The 20653-nt window shown below is 42.9% G+C and overlaps 2 protein-coding genes across 5 annotated transcripts in view; one reads left to right on the top strand and one right to left on the bottom strand.

Moving 5' to 3' along the window:
• Nucleotides 1-20653, top strand: part of LOC114246591 (homeobox protein PKNOX2) — a 34518-nt gene that overhangs the window by 8135 nt on the left and 5730 nt on the right. For 2 of the 4 annotated variants that reach the window (XM_089737607.1, XM_089737606.1), the window contains exons 2-8: nt 15657-15758; nt 17582-17771; nt 18652-18781; nt 19225-19301; nt 19776-19863; nt 20114-20191; nt 20435-20574. In XM_089737607.1, the coding sequence (XP_089593733.1) occupies nt 15685-15758; nt 17582-17771; nt 18652-18781; nt 19225-19301; nt 19776-19863; nt 20114-20191; nt 20435-20574 (777 nt within the window). In that variant the 5' untranslated portion in view covers nt 15657-15684. Of the gene's footprint in view, nt 1-15656; nt 15759-17581; nt 17772-18651; nt 18782-19224; nt 19302-19775; nt 19864-20095; nt 20192-20434; nt 20575-20653 lie in introns of all 4 variants that reach the window. The other 2 variants (XM_089737605.1, XM_089737604.1) reach the window with 1 other exon arrangement.
• On the bottom strand, nt 700-12715 carry LOC149500214 (uncharacterized). Its single transcript, XM_089737663.1, has 2 exons — nt 12529-12715; nt 700-1289 (listed from the first exon to the last, which is right to left on the bottom strand). Exons 1-2 carry the CDS (start codon nt 12713-12715, stop codon nt 715-717), a joined length of 762 nt encoding a protein of 253 aa, XP_089593789.1. The 3' UTR covers nt 700-714.

The raw sequence follows: 20653 nt of genomic DNA, 5'->3' as shown, positions 1-20653 counted from the left end.
ACAATTGTTTTGCAATTATTCTGTATACACGCGGTGGATTGTTGTCTGTGGATAATTTAGATGTGGAATTTGGGTTTTTTATGGTTTTCAATTTTTGCAAGTGAGCCTACTCTGCAGGTGCGTCTCAAGATATAAGATTCGTTGTGGATGTGGTAAGATTGGAAAAGAGAACACTCTTTTCCAGTCTTGTTTAAGGACCTTTATCCACCTCTTTCGGAGCCCTACGACAATGTTAGCCGCTATACATTTGGAATGACCTCATGTCTCAAGGTGGGTGGCGGAATAAACGTTTCGAAGTCTGTGGGTTCCGGTAACAACCTAACACCATATTCTCGGTGAGCTCGTTTGCCCGGTTAAACAACAAAACGAATGATTTGTCTGAATGATGTTGCGAGTTGTTTGTGGCGGGTGGTGGGAGGCGGTAAAACCATTCGATACTAGGATGTCAATGAATTCATTTATCCATCTGTGCAATGCAAAATGCAAAGGACATCGGGCACCTTTGTATGAGACAATTACCTACAGCGAACAAAAATGAAATTAGGTCTGGTGGATAGGCAATTGAATCTAGTTTACAATGGTATAGGTCCCATATCTGTGAGCCGTGGGAATAAGGAGAAACTGGACATTAAAAAAATATATTTTTTTTTACTTTTTTGTGCAATAATTCAAGAGGAAAAAAGGAATAAAAAAAACATGTTTTTCTCTTTACTTTTATTCTGCCGCATCCAAATCTACAAGAGTTTCGTCTAAAAACGCCGCAGGTGCGTGAAATTCTTCTTGATATATAGCCCAAGATAAAAAGTATACCACACTGGCGATGTGCGCGCAACTCCCTACAGTGCGGCGGCCGTGTATACAGGAACAGTAATACCCTTCGAGGCTTTGTCTTCCTTGCAATGCCGGATTTATTAGTATATATGTATAATAGCGTTTTGCTCTTATGTGACGAGACTGTATTCTGCCTCGTATTAATATTTTATTTTCTACCAACTCTCTGCGATGGTATAATTCCATTATATACACTCCGTTTGGCCGCATGTGTTCATGGCAATAAGATTTGGCCAATTTCAAATGGTATATTCCCAAGGTAAATAAAAATAGCTCGTCGTAAGTTAATTGTGGAAAATCTCTTAATTCGGGATTGTTTGCCTCTATCGGCGTGAATGCAACTCTTTGCCTGTTTAAGTTGTTTCGAATCACGTAATCAGCCAATTCATTTTCTCTATTTATATTCTCATTTATTATATTTATAAACTCTGCGGCATGAGCGTTATCAGTCAGGTTGACTTTACGAAAATACCACGGAGTGATATTTTAACTTACTGAGCGGTCATATTTAGTAATTAGGACAAATAGTCAACTTAAAATATGAATTTCATTTTACTTTTATTTCCATTTTCCCATTGTTATGAATTAAAATAACCACATAATATTAAATATGATTGGAAGCACTATGATTTGAAAGTGTTTTGGTTTATGTTCGCGACTTTAAAAAAGCGGGTAAAAAACGCCCAATGATCTTTGCCTGTGGTATACAATACATAATACAATGTTTCCAAAAAAAATTGCATACCTGGGTTTGTATTTCCGAGTAAACCTTTTTCCCGTCGCACAAGCCAAGTCCTAAAGAGCGCTGAGAGGACAGAATGAAACACGAGTCTAATAAAGGGTTTCCGGGGAAACTTTTAAACTAAAAGGATTCGGAAGGGTTTTTTTTTTCTTGCAGCCACCGATCGGACGGTATCGAAGACAAGTACGGAAAATTTTCTCATGGTTCCGTATCTGGAAGTGTGAAATTAATTGTGAAGTGTCGGCAGCTACTGCTCTTAAAATGATCCATGATAGCTCATGCGTTGTGGTGCGTAGGGCGATCTTGTGGCCATATATCACCGAGCTCTGGACTGATCTCCCCTTCTCGTTGTTCCTATGTGTGTCTACGCCAGTTTCCTAACGTTACGGAGCTCACAATTACAGAAGTGATCGTCCCGGCGAGCGACCGCGTCACCTCCTCGCGTCCCCGGTCATGATAAACTCGTCCGCGAGTACATTACTGGTTTCTCGACGGCCCGAAATTATAATGTACGAGATAAAGCTTTAAGCACAAGAAGAGAAAGTCAAATAAAATGTCCGGTTTAACTAAACAATTAGTGTCCGCGCCGCGTTAAATGGGAGCGCCGCGAACGAGTTAAACAGTATCTAATGATAACAATAAAAAATGGGTATTGTTTGTGAATTAACACGTTTTCACACTAAAAGCCTCATGAGTACGCGCGCTAAACGGTAAATAACTGTGGCCAGAGGATGGCGGAAGTCGCGTGGTACAATTCGTAAGAGTGCGCGATGATTATAAGTCTGTTTGTCTACGCCACGGTATATGTATTACTGTACTGTATCATATTACTGGTGGTAGAACCTCTTGTGAGTCCGCACGGGTAGGTACCACCACCCTGCCTATTTCTGCCGTGAAGCAGTAATGCGTTTCGGTTTGAAGGGTGGGGCAGCCGTTGTAACTATACTTGAGACCTTAGAACTTATATCTCAAGGTGGATGGCGCACTCACGTCGTGAATGTTTATGGGCTCCAGTAACCACTTAACACCAGGTGGGCTGTGACTTCGTCCACCCATCTAAACAATAATAAAAAGAAAAAAAATTTAGTGAATAGTTTCGTTATTATGTCCATGAACCATTAGGTATCGGTGTCATGTGATGGCTGGTGATCTTGGGTAATAAATGTGAAACCCGCTCTCTACCTTGGGTAAATGAGGTTAGAGTTTAAATTGCATCTAAATCTATTCTTCTTTTTCTCCACCTTATCCCACTAGGTGGGGTCGGCACAGCGAATTTTTCATTCCATTCTCTTTTATCAGCCGTCATCTCAACACTCACTCCTTTCTCTCTCATATCGTCATTCACACACTCCATCCATGTCTTCTTCCGTCGACCTCTTCCCCCTCTACCATGTACTACTATTTCCATACATCTCCTAGTCACATGCATTTTCTCTCTACGCATCACATGTTCATACCACACTTACCGTCCGCTCTTTAATTTGTTCCTTATCTTGTCCATTCTTGTCACTCCACACATTCACCTCAACATTCGCATCTCTGCCACTTGCACCCTTCTTTCATGCTCTACTTTCATCGCCCAACAATCAGATCCATACAGCACGACATGTCTAATGATCGTTATGTAAATTTTCCCCTTGAGCTGAAGGGGCATTCTACAAACGTATGCTGTTGCAGCATGCATCGAAATTTATGAAATCAAATTCTTCAACAGTCAAAGCGTAATTTCTATGTCGTCTTTTAAGCGCTTAGTAACGATAGTTACAACTGCCTTGCCCGTTTTTTTTATTGCCCTTGTAGGCAGACGGGCATAAGGCTCACCTGTGGGTGAGTGGTTATCGTCGCTCATGGACTTCAGCAATGCCAGGGCAGAGCCAAGCCGCTGCCTACCGTTTAATAATGTTTCTGCTGCGCAACATTCATTGTTGATAAGGATGGTTTTGAAGTGCAGTATTAACGTAGAAATTTATATTTATGACCACTTAACACCGCATGGGCCGTGAGCTCGTACACCGTACTAAAAATAAAAAAGTGATTTCAAAATGAAGTGGTACTTTTTAATTTGAAAACGTCGCTCCACGCTCAGCTCTTGGACTGAACGCTAAAATTCGAGTGCTACCCATTAATTAAAGTGAATACACGACTACAGAGAACTAGTTACAAGTTAGTACTGTCATTATCACATTTTTCTGTATGTTGGTCAATGTTGGTGGAAAGTTCCATTAAAAAATTACAGCGGAGGAAGCAAGACCACCTCATGCTCGGAGGGTATCTGAGGTATTCAATACCCGTTGCTTAACGATAGATTGGCTCGCTGATACTGGCAGGGCGACAGTACGATTTTATAAACTGACATGCCTCTCGTACTTTACAAGATAAATACCCAATCCTGTGACCGAATGGTAAACAGTCGACGTCGCCCTTAAAACGTTATTACGGATCCTCCCGATCTATTAACGGTGCTTTTAGGTACCTCAAGTAATGGTCACCGTCCTCGCTGAACCCGTCGTTTGTGACGAAGGGCTCCACGAGTAAATTAACCCATAGACACAGCCCACTAAGTTTCTCACCGGATCTTTTCAGTGGGTTGCGTTTCCGATCCGGTGGTAGATTCTGCGAAGCACTGTTCTTCCTAGGGCCAGTGTTAGCAACACTCCCAGTTTGAGCCCCATGAGCTCACCTACTCGCCCGGTTAAATCAAATCAAATCAAATCAAAAAAGTTTTATTCAACATAAATGAAAGTACATACTTGTTGAACGTCAAAAGAACTACCGCCAATTCACAAGAATTAGCCTCCGTCCTGAGAAGAATTGGCAAGAAACTCAGCGGGCATGTCTTTTTTTTTTTTTAAATATTAGTTTTTTTTTGATATTAGATTTTTTAAATATTCATTTTTACAATAAGTAATTATGTATAACATAACAATTTTACAATATTGAAATTCCCGGAGCGAGCAACTCATTCCCACTTTGTGCAATCTTAAGCTGACATAGCCTCTCAAAGCTATCAGTTTAGGTAGGAAAAAAAAGATAAATAAACCTCCACGATCTTACGCTAGAGAGAGATAAGATGAGAATTAATTCCTCGAGCAAGATGATGGGCTGTTGGAGCTGAGACCACCCGCATCTGATTAACAATCGAATTGGCAGATCATCATGGAGTTCCTCTAATCTGTATTGTTGTTAGTGGCATCGCAACCAAAAAACATTGAATTCGGCGTTTTTCTTATTTTGTGTTATGTTATAAATTCTGTAAATAATATATTAGGTTTGTATTAAGAAACAAAATTCTCGCGTTGGGAAAGGCGCTCTTGTGCCGTGTAGAAAAGGGTAAATTTACTTGCTAGAGCTGAGACGGTGTCGATGGGAATATATTTTTGAATAGGTTGTTATTTAAGATTAAAATGTTTAACAATGTTATTGTATTCGTGCCTAACTTGCATAGTATCGTGTTAGGAAAAAAATTGAGAATTAACAGGAGGCGGCGAGAATAACGTGTGCTGTGGTTCTTGTCAATTTTCATCTCATATTAACCCTTTATATACATCCTCATTCCTCCAGCATTCACGGAGAAGATAAATAGAGAGACAGATAAAAGAATAAAGGCGTTTTTAGGATTTGATAAAGCCCTGATCAGAGGAAGTGTGAAAGTATTGACCGGTGATTGACACCAAAGAGCGAATGATTAGCGTGGTATGGACATGTGATGCGTGGACAGGAGATGCATGTGACTAGGAGATGTTTGGAAATGGTAGTCCAAGGTAGAGGGGGAGAGGTCGACCGAAGAAGACATGGATGGAGTGTGTGAATGACGATATGAGAGAGAGAGAGGAGTGAGTGTTGAGATGACGGCTGAGAGAAGAGAATGGAAGAGAAAAAATCGCTGTGCCGACCCACCTAGTGGGATAAGGTGGAGACAAAGAAGAAGAAGATAAATCACTGATAACCACGTGACCCTAAAACAAGCTTTTATTTCGAAATCACAGACAGACCCTTCGATTTGATTATTTTTTGTAGAATTCTGGATTAGACTAAAAGTGTTAATTTTGTACATCTTTACGACAATATAAAATTTTGAACAATTAATGTGACGGGCCAACGCAATAGTAACGTCCCCTAAAAATGTCCTTTCGGATCCCCCCAATGCACTCTCGGTGGGTTTAGGTGTCCCGAGCACCGGTCACTTCTCGTAGAATACGTTCGAAGTAACCCATACGCACCACCCACTGCGTTTCTCGCCAGATCTGGTCAGTCGGTCGTGATTCCCATCCGGTGGCAGATTCAGCGGAGCATTGCTCCTGCTAGGGCTGGTGTTAGCGAGTACTTTCAGGCTGAGCTCCGTGGGTTCACCTACCAGTCCACTCTCAATTGGGATAGTCCCATAAGCTACCAACGATTAGGTAGGAAAATAATACTAAGAATAAGAATTTAGAATTTGTAATTACGATGCATGATTTAAAGATGGCGCATCTCTTTTATATCGACACTATTCTATTTTGATTACAAATCATCATCAGCTTTCATACTAAGGGCCTTCCTTAATATCCATACCTTCACATAAACTTCCACCTATTTTTACCTCACGTGCCTACATTTGCGATTTTTAAATAATGTCTTGAACATTAAGACGGCAAGACGATGGTGCCTGAGGGGCTCTGTAACAAAACAGCGAGACTAGGTCAGTGCTGACGTCACCATTGACGTTGACATGGTATGTTGCGTGATGGTAAAGGAACTACGGTATGTTGTGAGCACTCTGGATTAAATCTAAACTTGGTTGATCGAATACTACCCTCGCGCTCTCTGATCGATACGAGAGTGGCTCAGCTCTACTTCGTACAACAAGAGGGGGTGTAGAGTCATTTCCATGTGGGTCGCATAAAAATAACATTTTCGCTGGCTGCTCGCAAGGCGCATATGTTCAAATATTGACTCCCTTGTACGTTCGAAGAATATCTATGCTCCTTGTTTTAAGATTGGCTTCTATTTTATTTAAGAGGTTAAGCAACGGTTGGCTGCGTCGGTTTGAGGATGGGTCACAGTTTAATGACCTTTTAAGTAAGGTCAACGGTAATAGTACCATAGATTAACCTCTATCCGATGCTAGAGTATACCTAGTATGTAGAGAGATACTGGTTAATATAATTTTAATAATTAATGTTATTGATTATTTCCATTAAGACGGCGTGAATGAGGAGCGTTTTCGCTAGTCTACCTTTGAATCAATTAGTCAGTTGACAATTAAAAAAGGTACTTGAAAAATTTTAATTGTCGAATCGCGACGCCATGTTTCTTTCACAGCACGTTTCCCGCCAAACTCAATTAGTTCAATTCCTGAGAGCTGCGCCCCCCGATACTTTGTAGACGTTTTGACTAATTTGAGTGGTTTTTGAAGAAATTTTCGAGGGGCTTTTTGAACAAAATAATTGTAGCACATGTTTAGCGTTCTCTGCGTTTCTGATAATCAAGGTTGTAGTTATATAATTTTAAATAATGATGAGTTTATAATTTGTTATCCTTGGAATATAAATTATCGATTACTGCGTTCATCGACAGTGCGTTTTCATTTCAATAAATAGTCGGACGTGTTCAAAGTCCACCAATGCATCCAATAAATCACCTCATTGCTCAAATCGATACACGAGCAAACTCAATTATCTAGCCTTTCATAAGGAAGCTAATAAGGCATTCGCAGATTTCATTTAACTTGATTTCAAAACAATCTATCTTCTATCTATGTATATAAAAATGAATTGCTGTTCGTTAGTCTCGCTAAAACTCGAGAACGGCTGGACCGACTTGGCTAATTTTGGTCTTGAATTATTTGTTGAAGTCCAGAGAAGGCTTAAAAGGTAGATAAATATGAAAGTGCTCGGAATTAAATAAAAATAACAATTTAGTTTTTCCTTTGATCCGTCCCCGTCGGACGGATTCCTTTTGTTTGTTTTAAGTTTATTTTATACAACAGTTTAGGTATTTTATTTATCGAGTAGTGACCCGCCCTCGCTTCGCTTCGGATACCTTAAATTTTATTATTGATAGGCGGGTCCCGCCGTGTTGCGCGCGGTACGACAATAACTCGGCCTGAAGTCGTGGCCTAACGGATAAGACGTCCGATGCATTCGTGTTGACCGATGCACCGGTGTTCGAATTTCAGGCGGGTACCAATTTTTCTAATGAAATACGTACTCGACAAATGCTCACGATTGACTTCCACGGTGAAGGAATAACATCGTACAATAAAAATGAAACCCGCAAAATTATAATTTTGCGTAATTACTAGTGGTAGGACCATCTCGTGAGTCCGCGCGGGCAGGTACCACCACCCTGTTTATTTCTGCCGTGAAGCAGTAATGCGTTTCGGTTTGAAGGGTGGGGCAGCCGTTGTAACTATACTTGAGACCTTAGAACTTATATCTCAAGGTGGGTGGCGCATTTACGTCGTAAATGTCTATGGGCACCAGTAGCCTCTTAACACCAGGTGGGTTGTAAGATCATCCACCCATCTAGGAATAAAAAAAAACTGCGGGTGACGCCGCGGGGCGAAGCTAGTCTAAAAAAGTAGCCATGCTACTCCTTATATCATCAGCTACCTATCAGTGAAAGTCTCGTCAAAATCGATCCAGCCGTACCAGAGGTTAGCCGGAACAAACAGACAGACAGACAGACAGACACAAAAATTGTAAAAAATGTTATTTTGGTGTAATGTACCGTACCTATATATATTCATATGCATGTAGTGAAAAGAGGCTATTTCAATATTACAAACAGACACTCCAATTTTATTTATATGTATAGATGTTTATAACTAGTCAGGTCATAAGTATTGTCACACAGTAAAAACTTTACTTTTAGAATGCTGGCCACAACAAAGTTTATTGAATTCGAATTTCGAATTGTTCATGAAAATAAAAATGTATACTTTTAGAATTTTACTCATTTTTAAATATGGAGAAGACCGTGTTGCAGTTATTGCGTTGCATCGTTGCGGTTACGCGGCAATTCAAGTTTAACATACTGAAAAAGTTGAATATAACCAAAAGATTCGTTTATCGTACCATCAAACGATACAATGAAGACTCTAGTGTAGATGACAGGTCAAGAAGTGGTCGCCCTCGGTCTGCTAGGACTCCAGCAGTGATAAAAGCTGTGAAGGCGCGAATTCAAAGAAATCCCAAACGTAAGCAGAAACTGTTGGCCCTTCAGATGGGGTTAAGCAGAACCACGGTGAAAAGGGTGTTAAATGAAGACTTAGGGCTTCGGGCCTATCGAAGAAAAACAGGACATCGTTTGAATGCTCGTCTAATGGACCTGAGACTGAAGAGATGCCGCGCTTTGTTGAAGCGGTACGCGGGAAAAAATATCGGGAAATTCTTTTTTCGGAAGAAAAAATTTTTACTGTAGAAGAGAGCTACAACAAACAAAATGATAAGGTGTACGCACACAGTAGTGAAGAAGCGAGCAACCGTATTCCGCGTGTCCAACGAGGTCATTTTCCATCCTCGCTCATGGTATGGTTGGGAGTTTCTTATTGGGGCTTAACAGAGGTACATTTTTGTGAGAAAGGTGTAAAAACGAATGCAGTTGTGTATCAGCTGTAATACAGTCCTGACGAACCTTGTGGAACCTGTTTCTCATACCATGTTGAATAACAGGCACCGGGTATTCCAACAAGATTCGGCGCCAGCTCATAGAGCGAAGAGCACACAAGACTGGCTGGCGGCGCGTGAAATCGACTTCATCCGGCACGAAGACTGGCCCTCCTCCAGTCCAGATTTGAATCCGTTAGATTACAAGATATGGCAACACTTGGAGGAAAAGGCGTGCTCAAAGCCTCATCCCAATTTTGAGTCACTCAAGACATGCTTGATTAAGGCAGCCGCCGATATTGATATGGACCTCGTTCGTGCTGCGATAGACGACTGGCCGCGCAGATTGAAGGCCTGTATTCAAAATCACGGAGGTCATTTTGAATAAACTTTAGTGTCATAAGAATCTATGTTTTGTTAAGTTCATTTTGGTATATGAATGGTTACATAATGAATAAACTTGTTTCAATTATTTTACATTAAACTTGTGACAGAATTTATGACCTGACTAGGTATTATCATGTTCTAAACTTTTTAACTTTTCTATGGGCTGTGAGCTCGTCCATACATCTAAGCAATAAAAAAAAAACAATCTGCTATAACAATGTTGTTGTCAATTAATAAATGAGATGTATGACTATTTAGTTTAATGACTGCATCACGCTGTGTTCACGCATTTGCAATTTTGGTCAGGAGGAAAAATCGCCGGACTTCCGCCCTCCACTGGGAATGGAGGGCGGGGCATGTCAGAGTCGAACTGACTAAAACCTCCTGTCGCTCAACAACCAACGTCCAAACCTCGCATGAGACAGAACTCATGAAGAGGCAGAGGGGGGAAAGTGAAGCGTTTAGTGCGGAGCACATCTCTCCCATTACCCTCCCCCTCGGGACGCCGGTGAGGTGATGATGTCGTTCCTTGAAATTATTGTATCTGTATTTTGTTATTGGTATTATTATATTGGTATTATTATGTACATTTTCGCGACCAATTAGAATCGAGCTGTGTGTGACGCTAGAAACGTGTGCGGTTGCTATTGGCTAAGAATATTGTTCCCCGACTCCACTATCCTATAAAACTATACGATTGCTAATTCAGAATACACACGCCAATTGGTATCTCATAAAATATAAGTCTTTTAATTTCACCAAAAAACAGTCCTTAAGTCCAAAAGAAAATAACAATTCAAGTAGTTGCTGGTGGTAGGACCTCTTGTGAGTCCGCACGGGTAGGTACTACCACCCAGCTTATTTCTGCCGTGAAGCAGTAATGCGCTTCGGTTTGAAGGGTGGAGCAGCCGTTGTAACTATACTGAGACCTTAGAACTTATATCTCAAGATGGGTGGCGCATTTACGTTGTAGATGTCTATGGGCTCCAGTAACCACTTAACACCAGGTGGGCTGTGAGCTCGTCCATCCATCTAAGCAATAAAAAAAAGTAGGTACGGCATATCTATTGCCGGTACACATTGATTTCGAAAATGAATTAAAAAGTAATCGTGAGCCGCGGAGGATGATCCAAAACGTAACTCCGCGGTGCATTCAGAAAACTTTCCAACGATTGTCTGTACTCAAGACGGTGGATAGAGCCCGCGTAGTGATGTCAGACGTGTAGATGATAATTTTATCGATATATTTTGTGATAGTCCCAAATTTGGTTTTGTCTCCGCAGTTGTTTGTACGTGTTTCAGTTATTTTTTCATTTTGGGAGGCAAAAGGATTAAGAATCAGCTTTTAAAAATCGTGATTCGAACAAACGCACCACACGAATTTAGCCTCGGAGCCATCTCAATTATATTTGAATGTGTATGTGGACTACCACATACACATTCAAATATAATTGAGTGGCCCACCAGCGCTGGTGAGGTGGCCCACCACGCCCGGCGGGTTAATCTCAGCTAACCCGCCAGGCAGGCGCATAGTAGTTACGTTCGACACGATGCTAACATCCGCTACGGATACGCAGCTGTCATTTTAGTCAGTTGCATATAGCATACGATCCACCTGATGGTGAGTGGTTACCGTCGCCCATGGACGTCAGCAGGTGGAGCCAAGCCGCTGCCTACTGTTAAGTACTCTCCACAAGCCTCGTTTAAAGAAAGATATGTCATTGCGCTCGGGAAACACCGTAGATAATATAGGACACTACAGCTGCTTTTGTTTTCGATAAAGCTTTAAACGCACCCCATGTGCAAGTTAATATTTTTTTTTATTGGTTACTTAGATGGGTGGACGAGCTCACAGCCCACCTGGTGTTAAGTGGTTACTGGAGCCCATAGACATCTTCGACGTAAATGCGCCACCCACGTTGAAATATAAGTTCTAAGTATAGTTACAATGGCTGCCCCCACCCTTCAAACCGAAACGCATTACTGCGTCACGGCAGAAATAGGTAGGGTGGTGGTACCTACTTGCACGGACTCACAAGAGGTCCTACCACCAGTAATTACGCAAATTATAATTTTGCGGGTTTGATTATTATTACACGATGTTATTCCTTCACCGTGGAAGTCAACCGTGAACATTTGTTGAGTACGTATTTCATTAGAAGCATTGGTAACCCGCCTGGGATTCGAACACCGGTGCATCGCTCAATACGAATGCACCGGACGTCTTTATCCTTTAGGCCCCGACTTCAAAAATGATAATAAATAAATAAAACATTACTGTTGTATGTACCGGTAAGATTTTAAGATATAGATAAGTCGAGACAAGAAATACGATTTATAGATTAAAATTCCGCATCACTAGAAACCTAACGCGCCCATTAGGATGTGAGGCGCGTACCGCCAAACACGCTCCGAGCCCGGGATCTGAATATTTACAGTACAGATGCTGTACACGAGATGAAAAGATTTCTACCAATATGAATTGGGTATTTGTTGGTTATAGAATATATTTGTTGTCGGTTTTGGCAAATACAAGCGAGGCCCGGCTAATTCTTTGGCAGATGTGTGGTGAAAGTCTATAAAGCTAGGAACTAGTGATGCCCAAACAATTATGATCCTTCGAGGACAGTATGAGTATCCCGAGGAAGACTAATTTGTGTGACAAGGTCATTAATAATCTAAATTGTGCTCGCGAACTACTTTGGCAGTGAAGAAATGACATCATGGAAGCTGCAGCTGCTGTATAAGTACTGGTGGCACGGCGAGGATGTGTATTGTGTTGCTGTTTCAATTGGTATTGGAACTGCAACACAATTTATGTTGATGTGAGCTCGAAACTATTGATTGGAGAGTTAGCGCGAGACGGTCTCAGCGGACTGTTTCGTCTGGAAGTGATGGATGATCGCACTCCTCGATCCAGGTTGGTTCTGCGCCACCTCATTCTGTATCCCTTGGTACGAGTTGGTGGAACCGTCTGACCTACAGGGCCAGTGAATGTGGCGCCGGCGAGCGCCTGTTTCTTCGTCCTGTGGGGATCAGATGAGTGTGAGACTTGCACTCTGAGCACTACGCACACCACGCTGCACGTCAGCTTGCCTTGTGCGTGGTCTCTCGGACCCGAGGTTCGGAAGCGGGTTATTGAGCTACAAGAGTTCAAGTCCGACATCCCCCGGCAACCGTCCACTGCGTAGGCGGAAGCCCTCAATTTCCTCTTGACTCGATAACTTTAATTAACCTTTGGTGAACTTTATCACCGGTAACTTTATCGATCGGTACCAAACAAGGTTAAACCGTAATAGCAATTAAGAGTTTCACTTCAACCACGCAGGATGTTTTTTCAAAATTTCGAACAATCTCTGTCTGAGGGATTCGTTTGTCTCGAATTCCCTAAAACGCAATGAAGATTAGCAATAAAATGTCGGACACAACATTCCGTCCGTACACAATGATTGCGAAAAAAATGTTTTCCCCAAAATAATAGAATCGAGGCGCGAACATAATTATTCCCGAACGATTTACCCGGAATATAAGGAAAAACGTTTGCTAAGCAGAATTCCTTCGCGTTTCCCGCCTCTCTACCAGCCGGACACTACACACTCCGGTCGAGCTGTATTGGGGTATCTTAATAATTACCAAGCACGATTACGTGGATTAGGATTACCTAACTGATAATTGTATTACTTATTTGATAGTTTCACATCTAAATTATAGATTATGTTAAGTAGGTAGTTCAAGAGAACAAAGCTTGGCCAGCTGAATAGATGGCGCTGTGTGCCTCCACCGTACGGACGATGAAGTTGGCAGTTTTTTTTTAAACCACTATACGAACCTAATTTATTTATTTTTAATATTCAGAGTGCTTAGATATTTTTGATAATGAAATGAAAATCGTTAGTGGCTTAAAGAAAGTTTTTCTTTTCAATGACTTAGACGAGTGGACGAACGCACGGCCCAACCGGTGTTAAGTGGTCACCGGAGCCCCACCTTTCAAACCGAAACGCATTATTGCTTCAAGGTAGAAATAGGCAGGGCAGTGGTAACTATGCCGACTCGCAAGACTTCCTACCACCAGTAAGTAAAGAGGAGTAATTGTCTCAAAACAATTTAACCTGTGATATACATACACATGACCACGACTGCTCTGCCAAGAGCAACCGATTATGATGATGATGATGATGATGCATAGTACTCCTTACATCAATGTCACTAAAAAAATGCGGTTTGAATATAAATAGACGTCGTCGAATTGTATTGTATAAAGGCCACCACACCCTCCGCAGCAGGACGAAGCCCACTAAGTTTCTCGCCGGATCTTCTCAGTGGGTTGCGTTTCCGATCCGGTGGTAGATTCTGCGAAGCACTGCTCTTGCCAGTATTAGCTAGTGTTAGCAACACTCCGGTTTGAACCCCGTGAGCTTACCTACATGTTATATTAGGGCGAAGCTGAAATAGCCTCTCAAGGCTATCAGCATAGGTAGGTAGAAAAAAAAAGCAGCAGAACGACACTGGCGCAGCCCTGTCTGCGGCGGGGCTCCATCGGGCTTCGCCACGCTTTGCAGTGACGACCCTTGCAGAACAACTCTTGAGAGTCGACTCTGACATTAGGACCGGCCCAGAGGTCTTCCACTCGCGCACCTAATGTGAAAATAAACAAAATTATTAAATACTCTTATCATGATCTCTCCCCAAGGCCCGGCCGCTAGGAGTTGGCAATAAAAACGGATATTAAAAGCCGGAGCGCCCGCAGAACGCATTCGTCACAAGTGTTGCCAGTAAATTGATATAAAATATCCCCGGCTCGCTTATTTACTCTGTGCAGTGTACTTTAATTTATTTAATATTGCTTTTTAAAGTCCCTTCTGTCTTTTCTATACTTTATACGATTCGAACACCAGATCCACATTATACCACACTACCGTAACACTTTAATCGTGAGTTTATTATTTTCATATTATCACTACCCGCGTTTTGAATATTTTACAGTATTTGTATTCACAGATAACTAAGGTATTAATTTTCGATATTATTAGCAGGCAGATGAGCATAGGGGTCAACTGATGGTTAGAGGTTACTCTTGCTCATAGACGTGAGTAATGCGAAATTAGCTATAAATGACTACCGTCAAATTAATAAAAAAATCTTTATTGACATTTACGTTCCTTTGGACACAGATAGAGCAGCTCCGGGACTGCGGAGGGTAGAAGTAAGGAGCAAGTTTCTTGCGCGTTAGGAGTCCGACGGTGAACCACCAAGTACAGTGGCGCCACGGTAGCAAGTGGTGTCATTACAGACATAACGACTAGTTAGTACAAGGGCTACATTCACATCACACCGCTTGCTGCGTCGGCGTTGTCTTCCTGGGTCTTTGACTTGTAGTTTGCTACTCATAGCTGGATGCAATAACTTTCGCCCGTATAAGATAGTTCGGCTTACCTCTACCTACTAGACTAGACGCACGTGTCGATGTCACTAGAATAGACAATGTTTTGTCTTTTGTTTTTTTTTATGGCTTGGATGGGTGGACGAGCTCACAGCCCACCTGGTGTTAAGTGGTTATTGGAGCCCATATACATCTACAACGTAAATGCGTCACCCACCCTGAGATATAGTTCTAAGGTCTTAGTATAGTTACAACGGCTACCCCACCCTTCAACCCGAAACGCATTACTGCTTCATGGTAGAAATAGTTGGGGCGGTGGTACCTACCCGTGCGGACTTATAAGAGGTCCTACCACCAGTGTTGTGTTGCGAGTCCGTTTCAGCGTTTCTGTTTGAGGGTAACTATACTGAGACCTTAGAACTTATATCTCAAGATGGGTGGCGGCGCATTTACGTCGTAGATGTCTATGGGTTCTAGTAACCACCTAACACCAGGAGGACTGTGCGCTCATCTACCCATTTAAGCAAAAAGAAAAAGTATAGTGTAGATTTTAGTTTCTAAAGTAACTATCCCAAAGTCTGTCAGACAGCGGCTTGGTTCCGGAGCCCCTCGCCGCTCCCTCCAAAACGCCAGTAAAAGTTTATTTAGACAAAGGGATCAGTGGCGTACAGCCTGCCTTAACTTATCCTTTGAAGTTTGTTAAGAGTAACTTGATGTGTGTTTGTAGATGCGGTGCGTGAGGGCGTGCTAGCGGGATGCAGGGCGGTGGAGCGCCCGCCCCAGACGCCGACCAGGCACAGTTCGAAGCGGACAAACGCGCCGTCTACAAGTAAATACAGTTCCTTACTTCTCCGGCGCTATCATCTGTAGCAGCGTCTCGTATGTAAAACCGGAAGCTCTTACCCCCTGGCCACAACCCAGAGAGGCGTGCGCGGCGGTGCCGGTGGACTCATTGCGGCATCGCGCGACCAAAACAAATCATTTTGTTTTTATTGCGCGTTGAGCCAATAAATAATGGATATGGAACAATTCATTAGTGAAATACTGCGTAGACTAGCGATATGGATGACAAAACATCATTAATATAATAACCTTATAAAAAGGTTGCGGGAAGAAAGTAAACAACGTGTTAAAAATTCGCCAATTAAATACCGATCTTTATTTAGTTCGTGCACTCCTTCTCTCATGTTAAGAATATCTTGTTTTAAAAATGTACTGCTTTCTAACCAGAGAAGAGATACTTTTGATAACGCCATGATTTTGAACACGTTTTGACTACCTAAATGCGTCCATCGTGGTCGCTGCAACTAACCGCTATTGAGGGTACGTGGCGTGCAAAACACGCCGCTCACTGACGCCGCGCCGCAATCCGCACCGCTCTTGGCCGTGGCCAGGGGGCTACACTCGTCTCGATGTCGCCACCATCAGGTGGGCCGTATGCTCGTCTGCCAACGAGGGCCATAAAAAAATATAGGAATACGACTTTTTAACTTTTCATCTTTTCATATGCCTAAGTGGTGAAATTTTTTGAAGATTTTTTAATGAAACTGATATATTTTTGACGTACATTATGTGAACGTCATAATGTGTGATGTGTAGGATGTACTGATAGAATCTGGACACAATGATAGAGTAGCTCGCCGATCCCCGGCCTGCCTTGGGTAACGCGCGAACTCCTACGACACAAGAGACCGTCTCTAAGCTACAACAGCTGGGGTTGGAGATTTTGCGTCCACCATCCCACTCACAGACCTTGTGTGACAGACAGACAGATTTCTACTTTTTCTAATGTTTCGAAAACTTCTGACGGGAAAAAAAAAATACCCGAGAGGCAGTACAAAATGCCTTTAAAGAGTTTGTTGACTCCCGTACACTTGACTTCTTCAAGAAGGGCGTTGAGAAAGTACCAGTGTGCTGGCAGAGGTTTTACTTGTGGTAAGACCTCTTGTGAGTCCGCACGGGTAGGTACCACCACTCTGTCTATTTCTACCGTGAAGCAGTAATGCGTTTCGGTTTGAAGGGTGGGGCAGCCGTTGTAACTATACTGAGACTTAGAACTCATATCTCAAGGTGGGCTGTGAGCTAATCCATCCATCTACGCAATAATAATAATAAAAAAAACCATCGATACCACGGATTTATATTTCGTCAGATATAAATAAATAAACCAATATTAAAAAAGTACATACTAAATAGCAATTTCGTAGGTGAAGACTTTTCAGCGGGTCTAGTATATAGTTAGAGCTGTGAGAGCCTCTATCAGCCAATGAAGTTCTAGATGTTTATTCTAACTAATTAAGTTTGGGTTATTACTAAGACCGTTGTAGGTTTACAGTCGTAAAAACTGAGATTCAGAGCTCATATCTCAAAGTTTGTGTTTGGTGTTTACGTTGTCGATATCTGTGGGCTCCTGTGACTTAACATCGGATGTGTGTTCCACCTATCTAAGCAATAAAAACCTTTATTTTAGAGATCGTAGACAGTTGTTTTGCTTTTCACACTCCATACCCCTTCACGGTGTAGTAGTCTTATGTACAGGAACACATGATTTTTATTGAGCTTGAATGGGCTATTACTCATATTTACATAATAATATGTTGACAATGTCACGTCTGCTACACAGTTGAAACACGGTGGTGTATAATTTTTCAGGCATCCCCTGTTTCCCCTACTCGCGTTGCTGTTGGAGCGATGTGAGCAGGCGACGGCGGGGGTCGAGCCCCCGGCCGCCGACGCCTTCGGGGCGGACCTGCAGGCCTTCGTGCAGCACCAGCGCAGGGACAGGAGGCCCTTCCTCGTCGACGACCCGGAGATTGACGGCCTTATGATTAAGAGCATACAGGTGCATCATTTACGTTCTAAGAATTAGAAAAAAATATAAAAGATATTATTAAATAAATTTTAATAAATTTGAATTAAAAATAGTGTAAGAAAAAGTGATTATATTGTAAAAAAGCGTGGGGTGCTTTTCAGGATATTATCAAAATAACCCTTCTACTCATATCTGTTCATAAAAAAATTATAACTAGTGATACCATGCACCCCACGCTTTTTTTCACAATACAATAATTTTTTCTTACACGATTTCTTAATTCAAATTTATTTTATATTTTTTAGTCGGATTTTCTATAAATGCGTATTTTGTTAGTTTTTTTAAACTATTTTTAATTTTTTTGTTGAATTTAAATTTTTTTATTCTTTTTTTTTTAATATTGAATTATCATCGGTTCATAATAAGTATACCAAATTTCGAGTTAATCCAACGTTTTGAAGGGGGTCAAAATCATGTTCAAAGATTCCGTTACAAACATCACTACATAGTATAAAACAAAGTCGCTTTCTCTGTCCCTATATCTATCTGTCTGTCCCTATGTATGTTTAAATCTTTAAAACTACGCCACGGATTTTGATGCGTTTTTTTTTAATATACAGAGTGATTGAAGAGGACGGTTTATATGTATAATAACACCCATTAAATAGTGGAAAAATCAATAATAAATTACTGTTTCCGAAGCGAAGCGAGGGCGGGTCGCTAGTACATACTAATATACGTCTGAAGCTAATAAAAGCGTATTAAAAAGCGAGAACTATATTCTAATGTGATATCGGCGGCCATCTATAGGCGCTAGTCTGTAGGTGCCCAATGTACGTTGGAGCCAAACAAAAGTATAGAGCCTGCGATGTTCAAAGCCCCAACTTGAAGAGCTTCGATCTACTTCCAGGTTCTGCGCATCCACCTGCTGGAGCTGGAGAAGGTACAAGAGCTGTGTCGCGACTTCTGCGGACGGTACATCGCGTGTCTCAAAACGAAGATGCAGAGCGAGAACCTGCTCAGGACCGACTACGGCTCAGGTACGTGTGCACGTGTCCCGGGGCGACTCAGGGAATCGCCGGAGAACAGCTCCCCGATTCTAGTACCGGCTCACGGCGAGTCATTACCGCCGACTACCCATTTCTGCCGGAAAGCAGCCACACGGTTGAAGATTGGGTCAGCCGTTATATAAAGGAATTGATCTAATGTCTCAAGGTAAACGGCGGCAAGCACGTTTTAATGTGCTCCATAACTCCATAACCACTTATTACCTTATTAACAATGTGTTGAACACGAGCTACATGGTAGGCGGAGTGGGACGTGTTAGGTTTTATTTTCGTTACAGAATTTCTTGATTCGGTCGCGGCGCTCAAAGCCCGCGATAAAAGCTATGCAATAGCTTAACAATTTTAAAATTTCGTTTTCAATTGTGGCCACCAGTGGCTGTAGACCAGAAGGTGACAGTGTTCACTACACTTTCCAGGTGGCATGGAGAGCAACAACAACCTGTCGGGGTCTCTGGAGGAGCACTCCAGCACGTCCAACTCTCCCCAGTACCAGGTATGAAATGTATGTTCCTGTTTTGTGCTCACGCTTCCCGGCTTGAGCAGCCATAGACATTATTAAGAGAAACTTTAGCATTCAAATTAAGCGGCGTCTGAGTGAATTACAAAAGGCACCGATAGCCTCGAGCGATGAGGCCGAGGTGACTCGTAATAACGCCCGAAACCTGACCGCGCTGTTGTCCGTGGACCGGCCTCTGGGGGCCACATCAACGGATTTTTCAAAACGTTCTATGTTGTGATATTATTTGGTTGACTGAGGCAAGGCGGCCCTTGAGCCCATCATGAACATCAGCAAATGAACAGCAGATGTCTTCATTTTATGACTTCGACCTCATGCTCCAAGGACATAGTTTTGTGACGCTTTTAAATTTTGATGACCACTTAAAACTAAGTGTCGAATGAAGACGCTCATTCTGCTTAGTTGTGTATGCGTAATGGATTATTGAATAGCTATGTTGTTGTGGCGCAGTCCCCGGGCGCGGCGCCGTACGTGCCCCCCGCGCCGCTTGCGCCCCCCGCGGCCCTCGCCGACCTGCCCTACGCACCCCGTGACCCGCGTGAGTACCCCCCGCCGCGCCCCCCGCACCTGCCGCGCACACCCCCGCCGCGCCCCCACCCGCGCACTGTGGGACGTTCTGTGCCCCCTTTGAGACAGAGACAGAGAAATATATTGTTCAATGCTTTAATTCGAATACTTTAATACAGTTCTAATGTCAGATATCACTTAAACGAGGTACAATGACATTTTCCATTAAATTATAAATCAAAATATGTTTGTTTAATCACTAGTGCACCTCCTCATTCCAGCCCAGTCCCTGATCGTGCAGGGGACGACGCCGCTCGGGCAGATCGGTGCCGCGCTGCTGCCCGCGGACTCCTACACAGGTACCACCATCTGAATATTATATCAACTATCATCTAGTGGCCTCCCCCTACGTCCGTCCGAGGGCCGCCTGTGAACCTGCCGTCGCGTCGCGGTCTCCCCGCCTATGGGTGCAAGTAGCTCACCCTAACAACTTGGGAGGGTGCAGGGACCTCGCGTCCCCGGCTGCCGGGCGGACATATCGCCGTCCCTGTCATTAACAGCGTCTGAAGTATATTCACTAATGTGTGGGTGTCTCGTTGTAGGAGGCAACTCTAACAACTCGTGCTCGTCGGTGTCGGGGTCGCCGCCCCCCGACGACGACGCAGAGGAGGGCTCCAAGCGCGGAGTGCTGCCCCGCCACGCCACGCAGGCTATGCGGGCCTGGCTCTTCCAGCACCTCGTGGTGAGCACCGCCCCCCCGCGCCCCCACCCAGCAGAACCTCATTAGTATTCAACGACCAGTCTTCTGTATCCATGCTTGT

The sequence above is a fragment of the Bombyx mandarina genome, chromosome 23 (assembly GCF_030267445.1).
Source record: "Bombyx mandarina strain Sakado chromosome 23, ASM3026744v2".
NCBI lineage: Eukaryota > Metazoa > Arthropoda > Insecta > Lepidoptera > Bombycidae > Bombyx > Bombyx mandarina.
This window is presented reverse-complemented; position numbering and strand designations above follow the sequence as displayed.